Source organism: Lepus europaeus, chromosome 4 (assembly GCF_033115175.1).
Source record: "Lepus europaeus isolate LE1 chromosome 4, mLepTim1.pri, whole genome shotgun sequence".
Classification (NCBI taxonomy): Eukaryota; Metazoa; Chordata; class Mammalia; order Lagomorpha; family Leporidae; genus Lepus; species Lepus europaeus.
Genome location: NC_084830.1, coordinates 77558909 through 77580904, shown reverse-complemented (window position 1 = coordinate 77580904; position 21996 = coordinate 77558909). Strand labels below are relative to the sequence as shown.

At 40.0% G+C, this 21996-nt stretch overlaps 1 protein-coding gene across 1 annotated transcript; it reads left to right on the top strand.

Annotated features, from left to right (window-relative positions):
- The first annotated feature begins 6716 nt into the window (after positions 1-6716).
- LOC133758707 (proteasome maturation protein-like) lies at positions 6717-10103 on the top strand. Its single transcript, XM_062189881.1, is given in 3 exon segments — positions 6717-6825; positions 9546-9880; positions 9882-10103. Coding segments are annotated over 3 exon segments (558 nt in total). The 3' UTR covers positions 9996-10103.
- The last annotated feature ends 11893 nt before the right edge of the window (positions 10104-21996 follow it).

The window sequence follows — 21996 nt, the reverse complement described above, 5'->3', positions numbered from 1 at the left end:
TGAAACCTTCATTCAATCTTCAAAGTAATACATGAAAAAGTTTACACTGAAGACAAAGCACCCAAAGCTGAATCACATCATCAACCTGGGACTGATGAGACACTGCATGGATTTTCTATTACATTTCTCCAGACTGAACATCTGTCTTAGAGTGAGCTCATTCAGCCTCCGCCAAAAGCTTTCAGATCCAGGAACACTCATCATGATCTGAGGGCACTGAACTGAAAGATACTCTGAAAAGACAAGACAGACCATTGGGGAAAGTTTTCACTCATGAAAGCTTCTCCTGAACATGAGAACACACCTCAGACGAGTCAGCAGGAACAGGAACTATGGCTCAGTGGCCAGGTTCTTTTCAGAGACGAGCCCTCTCACCACTGCTGTCGAGGAAAGTGACCTTCCACTTTCTGAAGTAGAGCCAGATACCAATGGGTGGCTGGTTTGTTAAAAGCCCGCCCGTAACACTCTATCAGTTAAGAAGGAAATTCATATACTGGGCTTATATTTCATAAAACAAGCATCAATAAATGCTAATAAAAAATAAGAGGATGCATGCCTCTAGCTTTATTCAATGTGTTATTCTGAAAGTATAGACTTCTGGCTTACAATTCCTTCCCTGAAGACAGTGATGAGGGTGATATCTAGAGATAACAGTGCAGGAAAAGATGAAGTATCAGTCCTGGCCGAGCATTAGTTAAAATGTCATGCCTTCTTTCTCAAGCAAAAAATTGACAAGCAAACTCCCAGATCTTCAGTTCTGAAATGTTTTTGCAAATGATGTAGATGTGCAAGAAACTCTGCTGGGCTGTCTCACCTGCCTTTACAGCTCTGCCTCCAGCCTCTTGATTGCTGTTGGTCTTTCTGAGATGCTGAGGCATCTCTCAAAGCACAGTGCATGTCACACAAAGTCTTGCCTTGGAAGTCAGAGCTCCTTGGAATGGACCCACGTTGGCCAGAAACTCTCATTTCCTGCAGTGCAGCATCCTTCCAAGAAAAACTCTCTCCAGGACCAATATTGCCAAGAATAATACAAACACGTTGGCATTCACAAACCTTGAAGGTAGCCCAGAAACTGAGATGCTCAGCCCACTCACAGCAGAGAAAGACATATTCTCTCACCTCTTTCTCTGGATTACCTGCCACATACCTGAGAGGTTTGGCTATCCCACTACTGATGAGCAGAGACTGGCTTGGGGATGATATGAACAAATTCTTTGAAAAGAGTATCTGATGTTCAAGAATTGAAAACTTGGGCAAAAACTGATTCTACTCAGAATGGTTCCTCCTAACCAACACTGCTGGTCCAGATCCTGCCAATGTGTATTCTACTGGGTGAGTGCAGCTATGCCCTAACTGAAAGAATCCGCAACAAGTCAGCTCAGACTTATTAACTGCCCTCAGTCTAGATCCAGGAGCATACATGCATTTGAGAAAGCTGACTTGAACTGTGTCTCACACACCTTTCAAATGCCTTGGGGTAAGACTGTGGAGATGTGGCCAAAGGTGACAGTCATGATGCCCCTCCTGAACCTGTGTCCCTCTCAGCCTTTTGTGCAAGAAAATAACATGTGCAGAAGCTAGACAGACACTTGAATAATACACTCCCTTCAATTTAATGGCAGGAAATCCTAATTAGTAGTCCCCCAAATCTCCTTCCACATTTATCATTAGCTACCAATCCACCTACATGCTCAGGCCCACAGCCTCTTCCTCACTGAGAAAAGATAGCCCACTCTCTTAAAAGGATACTTTTGTGTTGGAGCATTTTTATATTTTAATTTATAAATATTATTCCAATAACAAATGTTTGCTCACTGGACTAATAATTTAGCTCATGAACTTGTTAATGATTGAGTTAATGCAATTTAATAAGTGACCAACATATAGTTCACTGCCCTGAACTAACTTAGGCAACTGCATTCCCATAGACGAGGCTGAGACTCATAAGCACAGTTTGCAGTTATTTTATAGCAAGGTTTGAGTTTAAAAAGGAGAGTTTTCAAGCACACTGGAGAAAATAATTTTAGACCTTGGAATCACAGACCATCAAGAGAGGCAAAGTAAAATTAAGAAAGATGAGCAAGGAGAAAATATCTAAATACCTTTTAAATGAGATTTGAAAAAGAGATGGAGGAGCAATGAGGTGTAAAGATAAGACAAAGGCAAACTTTCAGATTTCCAGATAAACAAGCAGACATCATTCACACACAGTGAACTAGTGAGGCAGAGAAGCCATCAAACCTCACAAGGAGCAATGCTCCCACCTTGCACGTTAATTATGGGAGGAAGTCTAGTCCTTGTCTGGCATACAGCTAGTTAGATTTCTAGTTTTCCATCTCACTGCTCTAAGGAATCATTTATGTTGGCTCAATCCACCAGAGACTAATGGATATTTCCCAGTCCATAAACCAGCAGCCACATTCATGTGCTTCTATGGAGAGGCTGGGGAGAACATGTATGTAAGGTTTTTTACGTCACCAAAACTATTATTCACCACGTGGTGAAACACTCCCACATGTAAACCAAATGAACCTATATCTTTCTGAACTTTTGGTCACCTTAGTACTTAGGATTATATTTCTCTGATCTGGTAGTGAATTTAGTGCAAAGCTGCATTAAGAAGGGAAAAAATTCTTAGCTACAGTGGAAAGAATTACTATGACAGTACATTTAAGAAAATTACCCTTGATCTTTACATCTACCAAAATTTCTATGAAAAAAAAAAAGAAGTATAACTGGTAACCCAGGACTTAGACATGATTAAACAGTTGAAGAGATAGTTTGTAGCCCCTTTTTTCCTACCAAAAATGCCAGTTCTGGACCATTTTACTATTCATCAATAACTTCATCAAGGATATTTTTTATTAATACTCAGACTTTGCCTTATAGAGATTCAAAATAACACCAAAGAAATAGGCTCAGGAAAGGGGAGACCAGGGCAGCATTGTGGCACAGCAGGTTAAGCCTCCACCTGCGATGCCAGCATCCCACATAAACACTGGTTCGAGCCTTGGCTGCTCTACTTCCGAAACAGCTCCCTGCTAATGTGCCTAGGAAAGCAGCAGTAGATGGTCTAAGTGTTTGGGCCCCTGCCACTCATGTGGGAGACCCAGATGGTGTTCTAAGCTCCTGGCTTCAGCCTGGTCCTGCCCCAGCTGCTGCGGCCATTTGAGAAATGAACCAGCACATGGAAGATCTCTCTCTCTCTCTCTCTCTCTCTCTCTCTCAACTCTACCTTTCAAATAAATAAATGAAACTTAAAAAAAAAATAAAGAGTATAATTAGTTTATTTTTCTCATGTTTAAAAAAGACTAAAAGAATGGTGAGTGTTTAATGCGGTTTTTGAAATGCTCACAACCCGTACCAGAGCACCCGGTTTTGAGTCCCAACTTCTCCATTTCCAGTCCAGCTTCTTGCTAATCCACGTGTATTGAGACAGCAGGTGATGATTCAGGTAGCTGAGTCCATGCAACTCATAAAGGAGACTCAGACTGACAGACTCAGATTGAGTTCTGGGTCCCAGGCTTCAGCCTGGTCCAATCCTGGTTGTTGTAGGTTTTTGAGGATGAAGTACCAAATGAAAGTTCTACCTTTCAAATAAAGTGAAAACAACTAAATAAATTTTAAGGACTAAAGAAATATTGAAATGGTGAATAATTTCTCATTAACTATCTAAAAAGTCTGATTACTGATTAAAGTTGGGATATCACATTCAACCCAAAATACCAGGTCCTCACTGACAGCACATTCTAGCTAATAAAACAGGCCAATTGCAGTTAATGAAAAAGAAGGAAAAAAGATTCAAAATTGAGGCATGCTGTTTTGAATGAAATCCAAAGTCTCATGAAATTGACACAAGAATAAAATGAATTATTCTTCATTTTATCTTCATTTTAATAAAGTTTGAATTTTTGTCCTTTGATCTTTTTGGTTTATATGTTTGCTTGTCTTTTGTTATATATGCTTTGGGTATCTACTGAGTTTGGAAAATATAAAACAATGCCAGCTGGACATCTTATTCTGCAGCCTAGAATCTAGAGTTTGGCCCCACCCAATGCATTTGGCAAATCCAAACGTCCAGTTGACATGACCCTCTTACAAATGCAGGCTAATATGGTGATCATTTCTAATTCAGGAACAGAAAGTTAATCTCAGGTAAAAGTTTGGGACTCATCTTTTGTGGAGCAACCCCAGCTGCTCCTATGATGAGTCTAGACTATCCCTATGCCAAAATCAATGTGGAGGGAGTTGGATCTGCCTAAACAAAGATCCCCTGAAATTAAAAAAAAAAAGCCACTTATCCAGCAGTTTATAGAAATAACCATTGTTTTTGATAGTGAGTAATGTGACAGATAGCACTTAACTATTTTTTAACAAAATGACTTGTGAACAAAGATAGTCACAATTTTAAAAAAGACATACACCTCCTTTTTATTATTTTTCTTCTGTAATATAATAAATGGCAATTTCACTCTTTGTACCCTCTTGAGTGCCTAAGGAAAACTACAAGATGGAAATCATGAGAATAAAGCTCCATGGTAACTGTGAAAAACAGTCTAGCAATCACTTATGGGAATACAGTGGGTTTGAAGCTCCCCCAAAAAAGCTATATTCCCAGAGAATTGTAACCATTTGATCTTAGGGCTTACTGAATAGTTCCGTTATGAATATTTGTCTTTATTTGACATAAATAAGAGCTCATTCCATGCAATCAGCCCTATCTAAAAGGCATTTGTCAAAAACAAGGGCAATTGTTTAGCCTTGCTGCTGCCAAGGCACCATTACAGTTGGAGCAAACAAGAAGTTAACCAAAAATCTCAAAAGACAAAGAAATATCCACGCAAGTTTTGAAAGTTTCTCCAACATTTCTGGGATTCAAGAAAGCAGTGAATATAAATAGGGCTGTATGTACAACAGAATTGGACAGATACCCAGAAAAGACCTAAAAAGGCCATATTTTATCCCTACCATAGCATTAAAGATAAGCCTCAACACACACACACACACACACATACACAGTCCCTCAGCAAAGGATGAGAGCCTTGTTGGTTCAAGGCATTTAAGGAAATTTCTGCCCATTCATCAGGATCACTAAACTAATTAAGAGTCTTAAGTGACTATATACAACAGATATAGAATTAGCCCAAAATTGTCACTTAATAAATACTCACAATGACACAAAAACTCTGAGGGAGGAGGTGGGAGAAGTGGAGAGGAATATAATTATCAGAATTGCCACCTAGTATTATTTATATGTCCAGATTTCAACTAAAAACTATAGGCTATGAAAAAAAAAAACAGGAAAATATGACCCAGAAAATAAGCATCAGATGTTGGGCTTAATAGACAAATACTCTGAGTCAGCTATTACAAATATATTCAATGAAATTTTAAAAAATACCCCACAAATAAAGAATTAAATGAAATCATGAGAATGATGTCTCAGAAAGCAGAGATTAACAATAAGACAGAAATTATGAAGAAAGAAAAGAAAAAGAGGAGGAACCAAATAAATATTCTAGAGTGGAGAAATAATATATTTTTTAAAGATTTATTTATTTATTTTACAGGTTGAGTTACAGAGAGAGAGAGAGAGAGAGAGAGAGAAACAAAGGTTTCCCATCCACTGGTTCACTCCAAAATGGCTGCAATGGCAAGGCCAATCCGAAGCCAGGAGCCAGGTGTTTCTTCCAGGTCTCCTATGAGGGTGCAAGGACCCAAGCACTTGGGCCATCTTCCACTGCTTTCCCAGGCCATATCAGAGAATTAGATTGAAAAGGAGCTGCTGGGACATGAAACAGTGTCCATATGGGGTGCCAGCACTGCAAATGGAAGCTTAGCCTACTATGCAATAACACCAGCCTTGAGAAGTGTAATAAATATCTTAAATGAAATGTTCTGTAGAGGAGCTCTACAACAGATTTTAACTGGTAGAAGAAACAATCCACAAACTTGAAAGATAAAATTTAGATAACCAAGTGTAATAATAGAAAGAAAAAAGCATAAAGGAAAATGAACAAGTCCTTAGAGACATGTGGGACACCATTTAAGCATATCAGCACACTCATGTTGGATGTCCCAGTGAAGTGACACCCTGAGCATTAAGGATGCCATTTTAAAGGACCTGAGACTCCATCTTGAGAATGCATCCCCCACAGTGAGACTATGGTCTGAAAGTAACTATGGTCTAAAGCTATGTTAATAACAGTATACTACATATTTCTTGGCAAAACATAGAAATCCCCTAGCATGATTGCTCAAGCTTAAAACAGATAAACTGTACCTGGATTAATGTTAAGATTGTAATTTATCAATGTTCCACATATGGTTTAGGTCAGTACCTGGACTAATGTTGAGACTGTAATTGGTATTGTCAAGATCTTAATTGATAGTAGTTTCTCATATGTTTTAGGTCAGCTTGAACCCAGTAACAATTGTATTCCCCCAATCCTAGCAGCCATGTATTGCCCCTCCCGTCCTTGTGTTTTTTGCCTTTATAAACCCTGTTGCCATGAACGTCAGGGTCAAGAGTTCTTCAGGGCATATGCTTGCTCTCCACCACCAACAATAAAGGACCATCAAATTTTATCAAGGTGTAGTGCTCCTCTGTTTGCACTTGTTCAGGCACAACACCAGAAGGAAAACAGAGAAAAACGTTGAAGCAACTTACCGCACACTGGCATTCTTAATGTATTAGTCAGCTTTTCAGTACTATAATGAAAAACCTGAGACAACTAGCTTTACAAGAGAAAAGGTTTGTTTACCTCACAGTCTCAAAGGTTCAAGTCCAAGATCAGGAAGCCCCATTGGCAGAATATGGCAATGGTTGGTCACATGTGGAGGAAGGATCACACAAAGAACTGGAAAGCAGTGGTGGGGGAGGGTGCCTCAAGTTCAGGCTTTTATAACAACCTTCTTGTGAAAACTGAAGAGATCACATGATCACTACCTTCTAAAGTCATGTTATCAGTGACCTAAGAAGTTCCCACTGTGTCCTACCTCCCAAACACAATAATTAGATTAAGTTTCTACCCTTTTAGTATCATAACTTATGACTTTGGAACTCAAGTACCGCATGAATTCAGGTGCCAAATCGTATTAAAAACATAGCACCTAATAAGATTAAAAATTTTGCTTCTCATCAGAAACTGTAGAATCCAGAAGGCAGCAGAATGATCTTTGAAAGTGCTAAAAGAAAAAAATGGTCAATCAAGAATTCCAAATTCCACCAAACTATCTTGTAAAAACTAAGGAGAAATTAGAACATTCCCAGTGCTGAAGACTCTCCTCGAGTAAACCTCATTCAGCATCTTCTGAGCCTTTTGTCAACTAGATCTCAACCTTGGTCTGCCTTTGTAAGTTAGGGTTTTTATTTTTTTAAAAGATGCATTTATTCTTTTGAAAGAGCTACAATCAGTGAGGAAGAAAGAGACAGACAGACAGAGACAGAAAAAGACCTTCCATCCACTGGTTCACTCCCCAGATGGCCACAAGGACTGGGGCTGTGCCAGGCTGAAATCAGGAGCCAGGAGCTTCTGGGTCTCCCATGTGGCAGGAGCTTTGAGCCATATTCTGCTGCTTTTGCTGCTTCAGAAGTGGAGCAGCCAAGACATGAGCCAATGCCCATATGGGATGCAGGTGTCACAGACAGCATCTTTTTTTTTTTAAACTTTTATTTGATGAATATAAATTTCCAAAGTACAGCTCATGGGTTACAATGGCTTCCCCCTCCCAAAACTTCCCTCCCACCCACAACCCTCCCCTTTCCCGCTCCCTCTCCCCTTCCAATCACATCATGATTCATTTTCAATTCTCTTTATATACAAGAGATCAGTTTAGTATATATTAGGTAACGATTTCAACAGTTTGCCCCCATATAGCAACACAAAGTGAAAAAAAAATACTGTTGGAATACTAGTTATAACATTAAATAAGAGTGTACAGCACATTAAAGGCAGAGATCCTACATAATATTTTTTTAAAATTAATTAATTTCTATGCCGTTTCCAATTTAACACCAGGGTTTGTTTTTTTTTTCATTTCCAATTATCTTTATATACAGAAGATCGATTCAGTATATAATTAGTAAAGAACTCATCAGTTTGTACCCACGCAGAAACACAAAGTGTAAAAATACTGTTTCAGTACTAGTTATAGCATCACTGCACATTAGACAACACATTAAGGACAGATCCCACATGGGATGTAAGTACACAGTGACTCCTGTTGCTGACTTAACAATTTGACACTCCTGTTCATGGCGTCAGTAATCTCCCTAGGCTCTAGTCATGAGTTGCCAGGGCTATGGAAGCCTTTAGGGTTCGCTGACTTTGATCTTATTCCGATAGGGTCACAGTCAAAGTGGAAGTTCTCTCCTCCCTTCAGAGAAAGGTACCTCCTTCTTTGATGGCCCCATTCTTTCCACTGGGATCTCACTAACAGAGATCTTTCATTTAGGTCTTCTTCTTTTTTTCTTTTCCATGGTATCTTGGCTTTCCATGCCTACAATACTCTCATGGGCTCTTCAGCCAGGTCTGAATGCCTTAAGGGCTGATTCTGAGGCCAGAGTGTTGTTTAGGACATCTGCACAGACAGCATCTTTGTCACTACACCACATAAGTCAGTTACAACCCTCTAAGTCAGTTTAGAAAAAAATGCCCCACCCTTAATCTGATCAAGTTCCTCATCTCCTACCATTGCTGTCCAAGTCCTTGCCTGCCTTTTACAAGAATGTTCCTGTTATTGATGTCTCTTAGTAATTTCCACCCATTGACCTCCTCACTCTGCTTCTTGGCTATAAATCCCCATTTATTTTTGAATTTAGGGTTGAGCCCAAGTCCTCTCCCTTACTGAAATAGCATTGTCCTCTATTAAAATGTTCTTGAGGGAAGTTTTCCTCACCATTTTAGCAAGTATTGAAATAAATTTGTCTCTTTAATAAGATAAACAAAAACAAGAATCTGTATCAGCAGACATGCCTTATAAGAAATACTAAAGGGGTTCCTCCATGCTCAAATAAAAGGACAGTAGAATGTAACTCAATCCACATGAAGAAATGAAGAACACCTGTTACCCTAATCCACTGTTGGTGGGAATGTAAACTGGTCCAGCCACTATGGAAGACAGTACGGAGATACCTCAGAAATCTGAATATAGATTTACCAGCCATCCCACCCCTGGGAATTTACCCAAAGGACGTGAAATCAGCATATGAATGAGTTATCTTTACTCCAATGTTTATTGCAGCTTAATTCACAATAACTAAGATATGGAATCAACCCAGATGTCCATCAATTGAAGACTAGATAAAGAAATCATGGGATATGTACACCATGGACTATTACACAGTGGTAAAAAAAAAATGAAATCCTGTCTTTTGCAACAAAAAGGATGCAACTGGAAAACTATACTTAGTGAAATATTCCAGTCCCAAAAAGACAAATACCATATGTTCTCCTTGATCTGTGGCAACTAATAGAGTACCTAAAAGATAATCTATAGAAGTGAAACTGACACGTTAAGATGCGGACCGTCACGGGGCTGAGGCTGGTCACTGAGCCGGTTGAAGATTAATGCCAGAGGACTTGGATCTCAGCTGAAGGACAGTATTCCAGTCACTGAACTTTCAGCGAGTGGGCCCTTTGAAAGTCACGATCTTCTTCGGAAAGGCTTTTCTTGTGTGAAAAATGAGCTTTTGCCCAGTAACCCTCTTGAACTATCAGAAAAAAATTTCCAGCTCAACCAAGAGAAAATGAACTTTTCCACACTGAGAAACATCCAGGGTCTGTTTGCTCCACTGAAACTACAAATGGAACTCAAGGCCGTGCAGCAGGTTCAGCGTCTTCCGTTTCTTACAAGCTCAAACCTCTCATTGGATATTTTTGAGAGGTAATGATGAGACTATTGGATTTGAAGATATCCTTAATGATCCATCACAAAGTGAACTGATGGGAGAACCACACTTGATGGTGGAACATAAACTTGGTTTACTGTAATTCAGTGCTCTGTCCATGGAAACAGAAGAGCTGCATCTTGTTTATACCTGTCTTCTTGCTATAATTTGATGTATACAGCATTAAAAATACTGACACATTTGAGAATTTTTGCCTCAGCAGTCTCAGTATCTTTGAAGTTATTTGGGTCTCTGGTTTGTGGCTTTGGAACAATTCAAACTACTTAATCAAAATGATTTTAAATCTCCTACTTTATATTAAAACAGTAGTCTTCTATGCATTTAAAATATGGTTGCTCATGAATTTTATAAAACTGTCTATAGATTCCAGCTTGGCCCAATGTTCAAGTGTTGCATAAAGTTAATTCTAAATAAAACATTGTCAGTAAAAAAAAAAAAAATGCAAACTTGATTTTTAACAGCTCTTGTCTCCACTGTTGAGGAACAGGTTTTATTTTTTTATACTATTTGTCAAACGCTTTAATTAATGTTTTGTTAATCTTATATGTATAAAGTTAATTGAAAATAGATCTTAGTAAAAATAAGAATGGGAATAGCAGAGGGAGGAGAAAGAAGGGTGGGAATGTGGGTGGGAGAGGGGATATTGTAGGAAGAATCACTATGTTCCTAAATTTTTATTTATGAAATACATGAAATTTGTATACCTTAAATAAGAAAGATTTTGAAAAAAAACAAATGTGGTATTAATTCCACTTAAAAAAAGAATGTTTGAAACATAAATACACAGGAAAACATAAAAATGCATAAATGTATTTTTGTTTGTAATTCTTTATTTCTCCTATTTGATTTAGAAGAAAACTACATAGAGCAATAATTATGAAACTCTTGATGAACTAAAGTGTATAAAGGTGTAACTTATATAATAAGTGTACCAGGGAAAGGGTAGGATAGGGCTATATTGGAGCAAAATTCCAGTATTCTGTTAAACTTAAATTGATATTAATATATACTAGACTGTTTTAAGATGTTAACTGCATTCCTCAAAAAAATACTAATAAAATGACTCAAAACCATATATTGTCCAAAAAGACAAATACTACATGTTCTCCATGGTCTGTTACCTAAAAGGTAACCTATAGGAGTGAAGTTGACACTTTAAGATACAAAGATGATTTTTAACAGCCCTTGTCTCAACTGTTGAAGAACAGTGATTTTTTTTTTCTTCATACTATTTGTTGAACTCTTTTCTTAGTGTAGGGTTAATTTTGTGAGTATAAAGTTAACTAAAAATAGATCTTTGTTAAAAAAAAAATAAGAATGGGAATGGGAGAGGGAGGAAGTAGAGGGGTGGGAGCATATGCAGGAGGGAGGGCAGGATAGAAAGCATTACTATGGTCCTGAAACAGTATATATGAAACACATGAAATTTGTATATCTTAAATAAAATTTTAAATGAAATAAAATAAAAACCATATAGTAAAAAAATTAAAATGGCATTCTAGTAAATGTCTGTTTAATACACAAATGAAAACAGTAATGGACAAATGTAGGACCCAAAAAAAACAAAACATGGAAATCAAATAACAAAATATGGCAGACATAAGTCTTACCTTATGGATAATTACATTAAAAGTGAATGGAGGGGCCAGCACTGTGGCGCAGTAGGTTATCCTCTGCCTGCAGTGCCAGCATCCCATATGGGTGCTGATTCGGGTCCTGGCTGCTCCTCTTCCAATCCAGCTCTCTGCTATGGCCTGGGAAGGCAGTAGAAGATGGCCCAAGTGTTTGGGCACCTGCACCCACAGGGAGACTAGGAAGAAGCACCTGGCTCCTGGCTTCAAATTGGCACAGCTCCGGCTGTTGCAGCCATTTGGGGAGTGAACAAACAGAAGGAAGACCTTTCTCTCTGTCTCTCCCTCTCCTGTCTGTAACTCCACCTCTCACATAAGTAAATAAAACTCTTTTTAAAAAATCCATGGATGACAGTAGTATTCAAAAAGTTCATGGAAAATGTGTTTTTTTTTCTTTTTTTTTTTTTAACTTTTATTTAATGAATATAAATTTCCAGTGTACAGCTTATGGATTACAATGGCTTCCCCCCCCCCATAACTTCCCTCCCACCCGCAACCCTCCCCTCTCCCGCTCCCTCTCCCCTTCCATTTGCATCAAGATTCATTTTCAATTCTCTTTATATACAGAAGATCAATTTAGTATAAAGATTTCAACAGTTTGCACCCACATAGACACACAAAGTGAAACATACTGTTTGAGTACTAGTTATAGCATTAAATCACAATGGACAGCACATTAAGGACAGAGATCCCACATGAGGAGCAAGTGTACAGTGGCTCCTGTTGTTGACCCAACAAATTGACACTCTAGTTTATGGCGCCAGTAACCATCCTAGGCTGTCGTCATGAGTTGCCAAGGCTATGGAAGCCTTCCAAGTTTGCCGACTCTGATCATATTTAGACAAGGTCATAAAAGACAGAGTGAGGATAGTAACCAATGATCCTACGAGTGGCATTTACCAGGTTTGAACAATTATACAGCATTAAGTGGGGAAGAGGACCATCAGTACACACAGGTTGGGAGTAGAGCCATTGGTGGTAGAGTAGAGGTTATGATTACAAAGGAATGAGGCCCAAGTGCACTAGACAGGGCCTAGAACAAAGGACAGAGTCATTATTAGAGGAGCTAAGAAAGGTGCTGTCTAAGCTACAATTAAGTTTTCTGATTGAGAGGCAAATAGAACCTGATAGAAGGGGCTTGATAATAATCTGGTGGGCTTTAGGCCTTGTAAATTCAGAGGCCCAGACCTATCTATCTCTTGACATGGGGTATATCCTAAGGGAGGTGTGAACCTCCTAGGGGAAGGCACTCTGTTGACTTTCATTACTTGGATGGCCTGGGAGGAGAGCTGGCCAGGTAAAGGCAGGGGGCATCTCTAACAAGAAATTTACAGTTCTGCCTGCAATGTTGCTGACCCTACTTGACCATCCCCTCAGCTGCAGTGGTCCCTTTGGAAGTTGGGCTGAGTGAAGGGCTTTTCAGCTTAGAGCCAATAAGATCTGTGGCTCTGACCTGGGCATCCTTCGACTCCAGGGCAGGTCCATTTCCAGTGATCCAACTCTTGGCAGAGCTGCCAGGGCTCTTCACAAGCTGACTTCTGCTGAAGCTCAGGCTTACCACATTGAAAGCCACTGCAGTGGACTGGCCTGTTGGGTCTCCTTGAGGGCAGATCACTGTACAGATCAGCCATTAATAGGCCTGCCACCCATTGCTTCTGATGCCGAGCTTTCTTTTCCTCCTGGTTTGTGTTCAAGCAGACCAGAGGATGCAAGTCAAGGGAGTGCCCGTGTCCCATCTCTAATCTTCGGTGGCCTGAACTACAAGTCTATAGTCACAGGCATGTTCTGTAGTAGTTTTTCTAAGGTAGACAATGCCCATGAGGAAAATTATATTCTCACTTTAAAACTTTCTTTCCCTTTGGTCTGAAAGGGAGGTTTTTTTTTTACTTACTGTATACTTCGCTGATGGCGAAGTGAATCTAGCTATGAGATTATTATTTAAGTTCTTATTTTGGCTATGCTATTGCAGAAAAATGTTAGCCATCTCTTTTATAAGGTCTAAAGATTAAATTGTGCGTCCTACAGATTCCTTCATAATAGAATTAGTTTCCTACCTTGAAGAGAATAGAGAAATGAAAGAACAAGTTGGGCTTATAATAGAGAAATGAGGGAGCAAGTCCTAGATCGCTTGCTGACAATAGCAATATCACATGAATACTTAGCAAACCGTTTCAACCATTAGATAACAACTTAAGAAAACATTTACCAGAAGGTCCAATGCCTTCTCTAAATTTTAAGAATAATGTATTTGAAAATACCTCTTAAATATCTAACATGGTGTAGTTTGTTTAGCCAGTAAACTTAAGCACAACCATCTAAAATGTTTTTAGTTTCTTTCTACCAACAAGTCTAAAACATATGATACACAGATTCAGGTCCCACAAATTAAAATGTATCTTTGATTGATTTTAGCAGCTTAAATTTATGGACAATCTTATCTATAAGCCATTTAAAATAAAACTCTTAATAAAATTTCCCCATGTGGACATACAATATGTACACACATATAATATAGCATAATAGACCAATATAGCAATTTTAATAATAGCTTTTAAAATCTTTAACTCTTTTTGTAGATTGCCAATTGATTTGAATTGCTTTTTCTTTTTAGTAACCTCAGTTAACCATACTTTCTCTCAGTTGGTACTGTTAATACATTATTGGCTTCATCTGTTTACAGAGCCATCCCAAAGTACTGAATACAATAAAAGTGGCTGGAAAAAGTCCATAGGAACCTATAGGAGGACAGCTAAACACAGAACCAACAACGCTTTAGTTTTATGAGCAGCAGATCATATATAACTGTGGATGACAAAAGACTGTAAGTCGCCATGTTTAAAATTATAAACTCATCAACCAACAAGAGGCACTTGCTTACTTCACAGTATTTTTGAAAGCACCTGTAGGATTTTACAAGTATTTAACCCTTTAAGCCTCTGGGGCTTTCTCATTAAGATAACTATCATGTCTAGTAACACAAGATCATTAGACTTTTTAATTCTCAAACATTTGTATTAATAGCATTTTCCATTATAGAAACTTAAAGTCTGGTACCACATCACATCTTGACAGTACTTCTAATATACTCCAAATAGACTGATTAGTTGGTGTCTCTATAAGATGAGAGACATAGGTCCTTCGATTTTTTCAGTTGGGCCCAAACTGGAAAAACCAAAGTCCAGGATTTACTGGAAATTTTAGAGACCAGATTGTTTGAGACTTTGATTTTTTGAATGCCTGTCAAGAATGCCAAGAAGGCTCAAAATCCAAAATATCTGGTTGAAATAAGATTCCTTAAAATCATGACATAACATAGACCAAATTTGATCATTGTTACAAGGTGATTATTCAAATTTTTGAAAAAAGCACATATTTAAATAACCCATAGCTCTTAATAAAAATTCAGCTGTTTTTGAACAATTAGAATTTAACAGACATCAAGAGAACATAATAGATTACTTTAACACATTGCTTTAACAGAGCATCAGAGTTTAATTCTATGTCAAAGAGAAATTGAGCTTCCTTTGATCTTTTGCTGTGAGGTTTCCTTCCTTTACCTTCTTTCATATTGGTGACCATGTTTCTGTGTTTCTGTGTGTAAGACATCTTTAAGCATCTTTTGCAGGGCAGGATGAGTGGCAACAAATTCTTTCAGTTTCTGTTTGCTATGAAAAGTCTTAATTTCACCTTCATTCACAAATGAGAGCTTTGCAGGATATAGTATTCTGGGCTGGCAGTTTTTCTCTCTTAGTACCTGGGCTATGTCTCGCCATTCCCTTCTAGCTTGTAGGGTTTCTGATGAGAAGTCTGCTGTGAGTCTAATTGGAGATCCTCTAAGAGTGATCTGACGTTTCTCTCTTGCACCTTTTAGGATCTTTTCTTTATGTTTAACTGTGGTGAGTTTGATTACAACATGTCGTGGTGAGGATCTCTTTTGGTCATGTTTATTAGGGGTTCTATAAGCTTCCTGTACTAAGATGCCTCTGTCCTTCTCCAAACCTGGGAAATTTTCTGCTAGTATCTCACTGAAAATGCCTTCTAATCCTTTCTCCCTCTCCATGCCTTCAGGAACTCCTAGAACCCGAATGTTGGGTTTTTTCATAGTATCCTGTAGATTCCCGACAATATTTTTTAGATTTCTAATTTCTTCGTCTTTTCTTTGGTTTGCCTGTTTCCTTTCCTGTTCTCTGTCTTCTAAGTCTGATATTCTCTCTTCTGCTTCGCCCATTCTGTTTTTAAGGCTCTCTAATGTGTTTGTCATTTGATCTATTGAACTCTTCATTTCATTATGATTTCTAGTCACTATCAGAGTTTCTTGTTCCACTAGTTGTTTCATTTCATTTTGATTCCTCCTTAATATTTCACTTTCACGAGAGAGATTTTCTATCTTGTCCATGAAGGATTTCTGTAGTTCAAGAATTTGTTTTTGAGAACTTCTTAATGTTCTTATCAATTTTTTGAGATCCGCTTCTTGCATTTCTTCGATCTCATCATCTTCATAATCTTGAATTGGGGTGTCTTTTTCATTTGGGGGCGTCATAGTTTCTTCCTTGTTCTTGTTAGCTTGGTTTTTGCGTTTGTTGTTTGGCATGTTGGAGATATTTGGTTTCTTCACTGTGGTGTTTTTTCTTGTTACACTATGGCTCTATATTAAGTGGACTGTCTGCTTTCAGTGGAGCCTTAGAGGCTTGAGATGAGTGTGGACTGAGAGCTGTGTTTGGTTCCTCAGGGTTGAGGGTGTGTCAAAGATGACACTCCCAGGTTAGGTGTGGTAAATCTCTCTTTCTTTTTTTGATTTAAAAGGGAAGTAATTCCGCACAGCTGAACGTACTTGGAGGTAGTTAGCAGGCAAATGATATACCCACAGGAGCCAGAGATCGGAAGCTCTTTCCCAAGGACCACACAGGGAATCTCTGTTGCCCTCAGTGTGGGCTCCAATTTTCCTGCAGTCTCCCACTGGGTTGCCAAGTTAGATGCTAAACTCCTGTTATTTCACCCCTCCCCCCAGAGTCAGGTTTTTCTGCTAGGCTCAGGGCTGGTGCAGACCTGAGGTCGCCCTGCTTATGACGTATGTCCAAAATGGCGCCTGCTCTGTCTTGCTCGCCTTTGAGAGGTGAGCGGAGAGAGAGAAACTTGTGTCCGTATCAGTCACTTGTTTTATTTTTTTTCTCTCTCTTCTAGTTAGCCTGGTGAACTTTTCCCCACGGAGTTTCAAGCCTCGTTCCCTCTAGCCTCCTCTTTCCGCTTGTCTGCTGGTATCTCGGGCTATGGAGGTTCGGCTCACCTCGCGTTCCAGCGCTGGTGCGTTGAGTCTGCCGCTGGTGTCCTGAACTTGGGCTCCCACGCTCTCCACGCAGGTCCACTGTGAATCACTAGTTCCGGAAGAGTTTCCTCTGCTGTTTCTTCCCCTACTCTTCCTTGACCCTGCAGTATCTCCACTTATATTAAACTTTCTCTCCCCCCAGACTAAGTGTGCTCCCTGCCTATTCCGCCATCTTGCCGCCTCGGATCGGAAAATGTGTTTTAAAAAAAGTGAATGGAGGCCGGCGCCATGGCTTAACAGGCTAATCCTCTGCCTTGCGGCGCCGGCACACCAGGTTCTAGTCCCGGTTGGGGCGCCAGATTCTATCCCGGTTGCCCCTCTTGCAGGCCAGCTCTCTGCTATGGCCCGGGAGTGCAGTGGAGGATGGCCCAAGTCCTTGGGCCCTGCACCCGCATGGGAGACCAGGAGAAGCACCTGGCTCCTGGCTTCGGATCAGCGAGATGCGCCGGCCACAGCGGCCATTGGAGGGTGAACCAACGGCAAAAGGAAGACCTTTCTCTCTGTCTCTCTCTCTCTCTCACTATCCACTCTGCCTGTCAAAAAAAAAAAAAAACCTAGATAGAGTTCTAGGCTGGGGTTTCTGCCTGGCCCAATCCTGGCCCTTGCAGGCATTTGAGAAGTAAACCGGTAGATGAAAGATATTTCTTTTTTCTCTTTCTCTGCCACTCTGCTTTTCAAATAAACAAAAATAAATATTTTCCAAAGTGAATGGACTAAATACTATGAGCAAAAGGCATAGATAGGCAGAATAGCTTAAAAAAAAAAAAACAGGATCTTGGGGGAGGGGTCATGGTGCCAATGGGTTAAGCTACCACCTGTGAAGACTGGTATCCATATGGGTATCAATTGGAGTTCTGGATGCTCTGCCTCCGATCCAGCTTCTGCTAATGTACTTGGGTCCCTGCAGCCTGTGGGAGACCTGGATGAAACTCTTGGCTCCTAGCTTCAGCCTGACTCAGCCCTAGTCATTGTGGCCATCTGGGGAGTGGACCAGTGGATGGGAGGTGTCTCTGTTTCTCTCTCTCTCTCTTTCTCTCTCTCTCTCTCTCTTTTCATCTCTCCATCTCTCTCTCTCTGTAACTCTGCACCTTAAGGAAATAAATCTTAAAATGAAAGAATCTATTTTTATAATGTCTCTAAGAGACTCAGTGTAGATCCAGATATGAAAAGACATATGATACAAGCAGTAACCAAAACAGAGCTGTGGTAGATACAGTAGTAAATCAGGCCAAATAAACTTGAAGACAGATACTATTACATGAGAAAAAAATTTACAATAATTAAAAAGATCAGTCCATCAGGGAGACAAAACAAGTGTAAGTGGATGGGGGGAGCATTCCCATTGACCATTTCACTGCCCAAATGCCTGTATGCCAGGCTGAACTGAAGCTGGAAGCTGAGAACTCAACCCAGGTTTCCCAGGTGAACAGAGGGGAGCCATCATTACTACTGCACATTAATGGGGAGCTAGAATCAAGAGCCAGGCAGCAGAGTCAGAAATCAAATCCATGTACTCCATTATGGGACATAGACATCATAGTAGGCTCTTAAAAATTTATTTATGTATTTGAAAGTTGGTAGGCCAGCGCCGTGGCTTAACAGGCTAATCCTCCACCTTGTGGCACCAGCACACCGGGTTCTAGTCCTGGTTGGGGCACCAGATTCTATCCCGGTTGCCCCTCTTCCAGGCCAGCTCTCTGCTATGGCCCGGGAAGGCAGTGGAGGATGGCCCAAGTCCTTGGGCCCTGCGCCCACATGGGAGACCAGGAGGAACACCTGGCTCCTGGCTTCGTATCAGCACGATGCGCCGGCCGCAGTGGCCATTGGAAAGTGAACCAATGGCAAAAAGGAAGACCTTTCTCTCTGTCTCTCTCTCTCTCACTATGCACTCTGCCTGACAAAAAAAGAAAAAAGAAAAAAAAGAAAGTTGGTATTACTGAGAGGAAGAAGAAGAGATTAAGTCTTCCTTCCCCTGGTTCACTCCCCAAATGGCCACAACAGCTAGGACTGGGCCAGTCCAAAGCCAGGAACCAGGAGCTTCATCCAGGCCTCCCACATGGATGCAGGGCCCAAACATGTGGGTCATCCTCTGCTGCTTTCCCGGACATGTTAGCAGGAAGTTGGATCAGAAGTGGAGCAGCTGAGACTTAACCAGTGTCCATATGGGATACTGGTGCTTCAGGTGGCTGCATAACCCACTACCCCACAGCACAAGCCCCCAAAGCAGGCTTCTTAGCCACTAAGCCAAACATTGTCCCATTGAAAATCAGCAGAGAATGTGAGTTCTACCAGGAATCCTGGAAAATATCAGGGAGGGCACTGGAGCCCAGCATTTGATGGAATGAAAGCTTCCATTGTTCTGTTTAGAACAAATTATAAAGAAAAATGTGAAAGCTGGAGAACTCAGTTATATTATGATTAAGATTACTAATTCACATATATACTACTAACTTAAAATTTTATGTAACTATTCATGTATATTTGGCCAGACCCAATTATAAAATTTTATCTAAGAATCATAATTTAAGAAGTTAAAATATCCATGGATGCTTAAAAGATAAAGACACAGTACTTATATTATCTCTGTCTCTCCTCTCTCTGTGTAACTCTGACTTTCAAATAAATAAATAAATATTTTAAAAAAGAGAGAAAGAGAGAAGTAGTAACTAGAAGCTCACTGTCTAGTTTAGCATATGTAGCTTTTAAAAAATCAATACTAGAGATGCTTAATTTATTATAACAACATGTATTATTTAGTCCTAAATAATCAAAAGAATCATCAGGATCTCAGGAATGTCTTAAAAGGTCATATAATACAGCAAAACCAACACTGATGTAGGAATCTGCCAAAGTCAGAGGAAAATTCCAGTTTTGCTTCTTCTTGTATGAATTTAAAAAGTCACTTCAGCTTACAAATTTGCATCCATGTCAACTGTCACTGAGCCCTAGGGAACCCCAATCTGCCAGACCAGATATGTACAATTCTCCCACTCCCCACTCCATCATTCGTTCGTAGGTGAGCCCCTTCCTCCTGTTGGCTGCTCACTGAACCTCCTTGAGGTTTTAGGATGCTCTGAAATTCTCTGCTGGCTTTTTTAGACTTTAGCATGGTCTTGGCTCATTCTTGCAGTTTTAGCATCTCCATCACCCTGCCGCTTCCCACTGCCTTGGATGAGACTCTTGGCCCCAGCCACTGCTCTACTGCACCCGCTCACACCCTCTAGAAGTAGACAAGATTTCGAAAACAATGCTAAGTTCCTATGATAATCAGAAGAAATCATGTCTAGAAAAATTTTACATAAAAATAAGGATGTAGAGGGCCATGGGAGGGAGGGAGGTTGGGGGGGAAGCCACAACAATACAAAAGTTGCACTTTGTAAATTCACATTTATAAAATAAAAAATTTAAAAAAATAAGGATGTAGAACATGATTTTGTACTAGTAGTCACAGAGAAATGTCTAAATAATCCATGTTGTTATATTAAATTAACATCTCCAGTATGGATTTTTTTAAAACTATATATGCTAATCTAGACAGTGAACTTCTAGTTACTACTTCTCTTGTGATGACATTCTCAATAGGAACCTGCTTAACTAAGATTTTAACACCTTAGCCCAGGGCATAATTCTTTTAGATGGTTCCAGGTGCCAAGTAATTTGGTAGCTATAACTGAGCAGCCTAGCCTCCCTGAGGTTTGTGTAAAGTGTTTGTACCTCAAGAAACAGAATTTTGCCACTCATTAAAAGTTCAAGCGTTATTTTTAAACTAACAAGAAATTTAATAGGAAATTCTTAACTGGAATAAGCAATAGTCAACAAAGCCATTGCACAGGGAAACTGCAAGCCCTTTGTGCTAAGTCTGTTTTCAGGAACTCTGGTTAGCTGTCTTTCATACCCAAACATTACCCTGTCCGTCAGCTACAGTCACTTCCCGGCTCACTCACAAAAGCTCCCTGTCATCTCTGGGCAGGATCCTGACAGCTTCCAGAACATCAATTCTGTCACTAACACTTATTTGTTCGCAACCTACATAAGATTATATTAACTTAACCAGACGAGAGACACTCTTTTTCTGTTAAGATCAACCTTTAGGCCAGACCTGTCCTCCCTGAGTTTTTCTGCAGGGTCCACTGAGGGCTGTCCCTCCTGCTGCCTCTCAGTTGCCATAGTCAGGGACTCAGTTTGTGAAAGCCACATTCAGGAACACACACACACACACACACAAAATAGTACCCTCAGTTAACACTCCATTAACTTTGGAGGTGAATTACTCTGGAGGTGTGCTTTTGCTAAATTATAACTGGCACATTCAGGTCAATTTCCTCCCCTCTATCTGTGCTGACATCTTTCTCTCTCTCTGGCATTAAGAACTGCCATGTCTCTCTCAAAGCACCCACTTGGCAGAGCATACCTTTACCAGGTGACTGCTGCACTGCCCTGTGGCCAAGCTTCTCTGGCCCTCTCCCTTGAAGAACCATACGAGCCTTGCTTTCCTTTCATGAGTTTCTCACATACATCATAAAATCCTAGACAGCAAGGAAGGTGCATCCTGATGATTTTCCTCATAACAATACTCTGGGACCTTTTATTGATTGCCGCAGCAATGAGATGACATGTGTTAGTGTTTGCTAATCACATTGAAGTTCAGCTAACCCATCCAGATAGGATGCATGACCAGTAAAATTGATGAGAGTTGGAGACCAACTGGAAATGGGGATGAAGGAGATTTTATGTGAGGGTAAGTAGAGGAAATAGCTGAGTGGTGAAGCCTTCCCATGAGAAAAGAATTTCAAGAAGGGGAGCCTGATGGAAGAGGGGTTAGGAGACCTTGAATAGCTAAAGCAATCTTGTACAACAAAAACAAAGCCAAAAGAGGGGTTAGAAAGCAGAGGAATAGAGAAGGGAATGTAATTGTAACTGTTTTGTGTTGGAGGTGTCTGAGACGTCTATGAAATGAGAATTGAGAATGGAAACTTAAAGGAGAGGTAGAGGCTGGAGAAACTGAGTTGAGAACAATGATTAAAAGAAACAGTTGTTGCTGGTGCCAGCGTTGTGGTTTGTCACACCAGCATCTCATATCAGAGGCCCAGTTTGAATCCCAGCTGGTCTGCTTCCAACCCAGCTCCCTG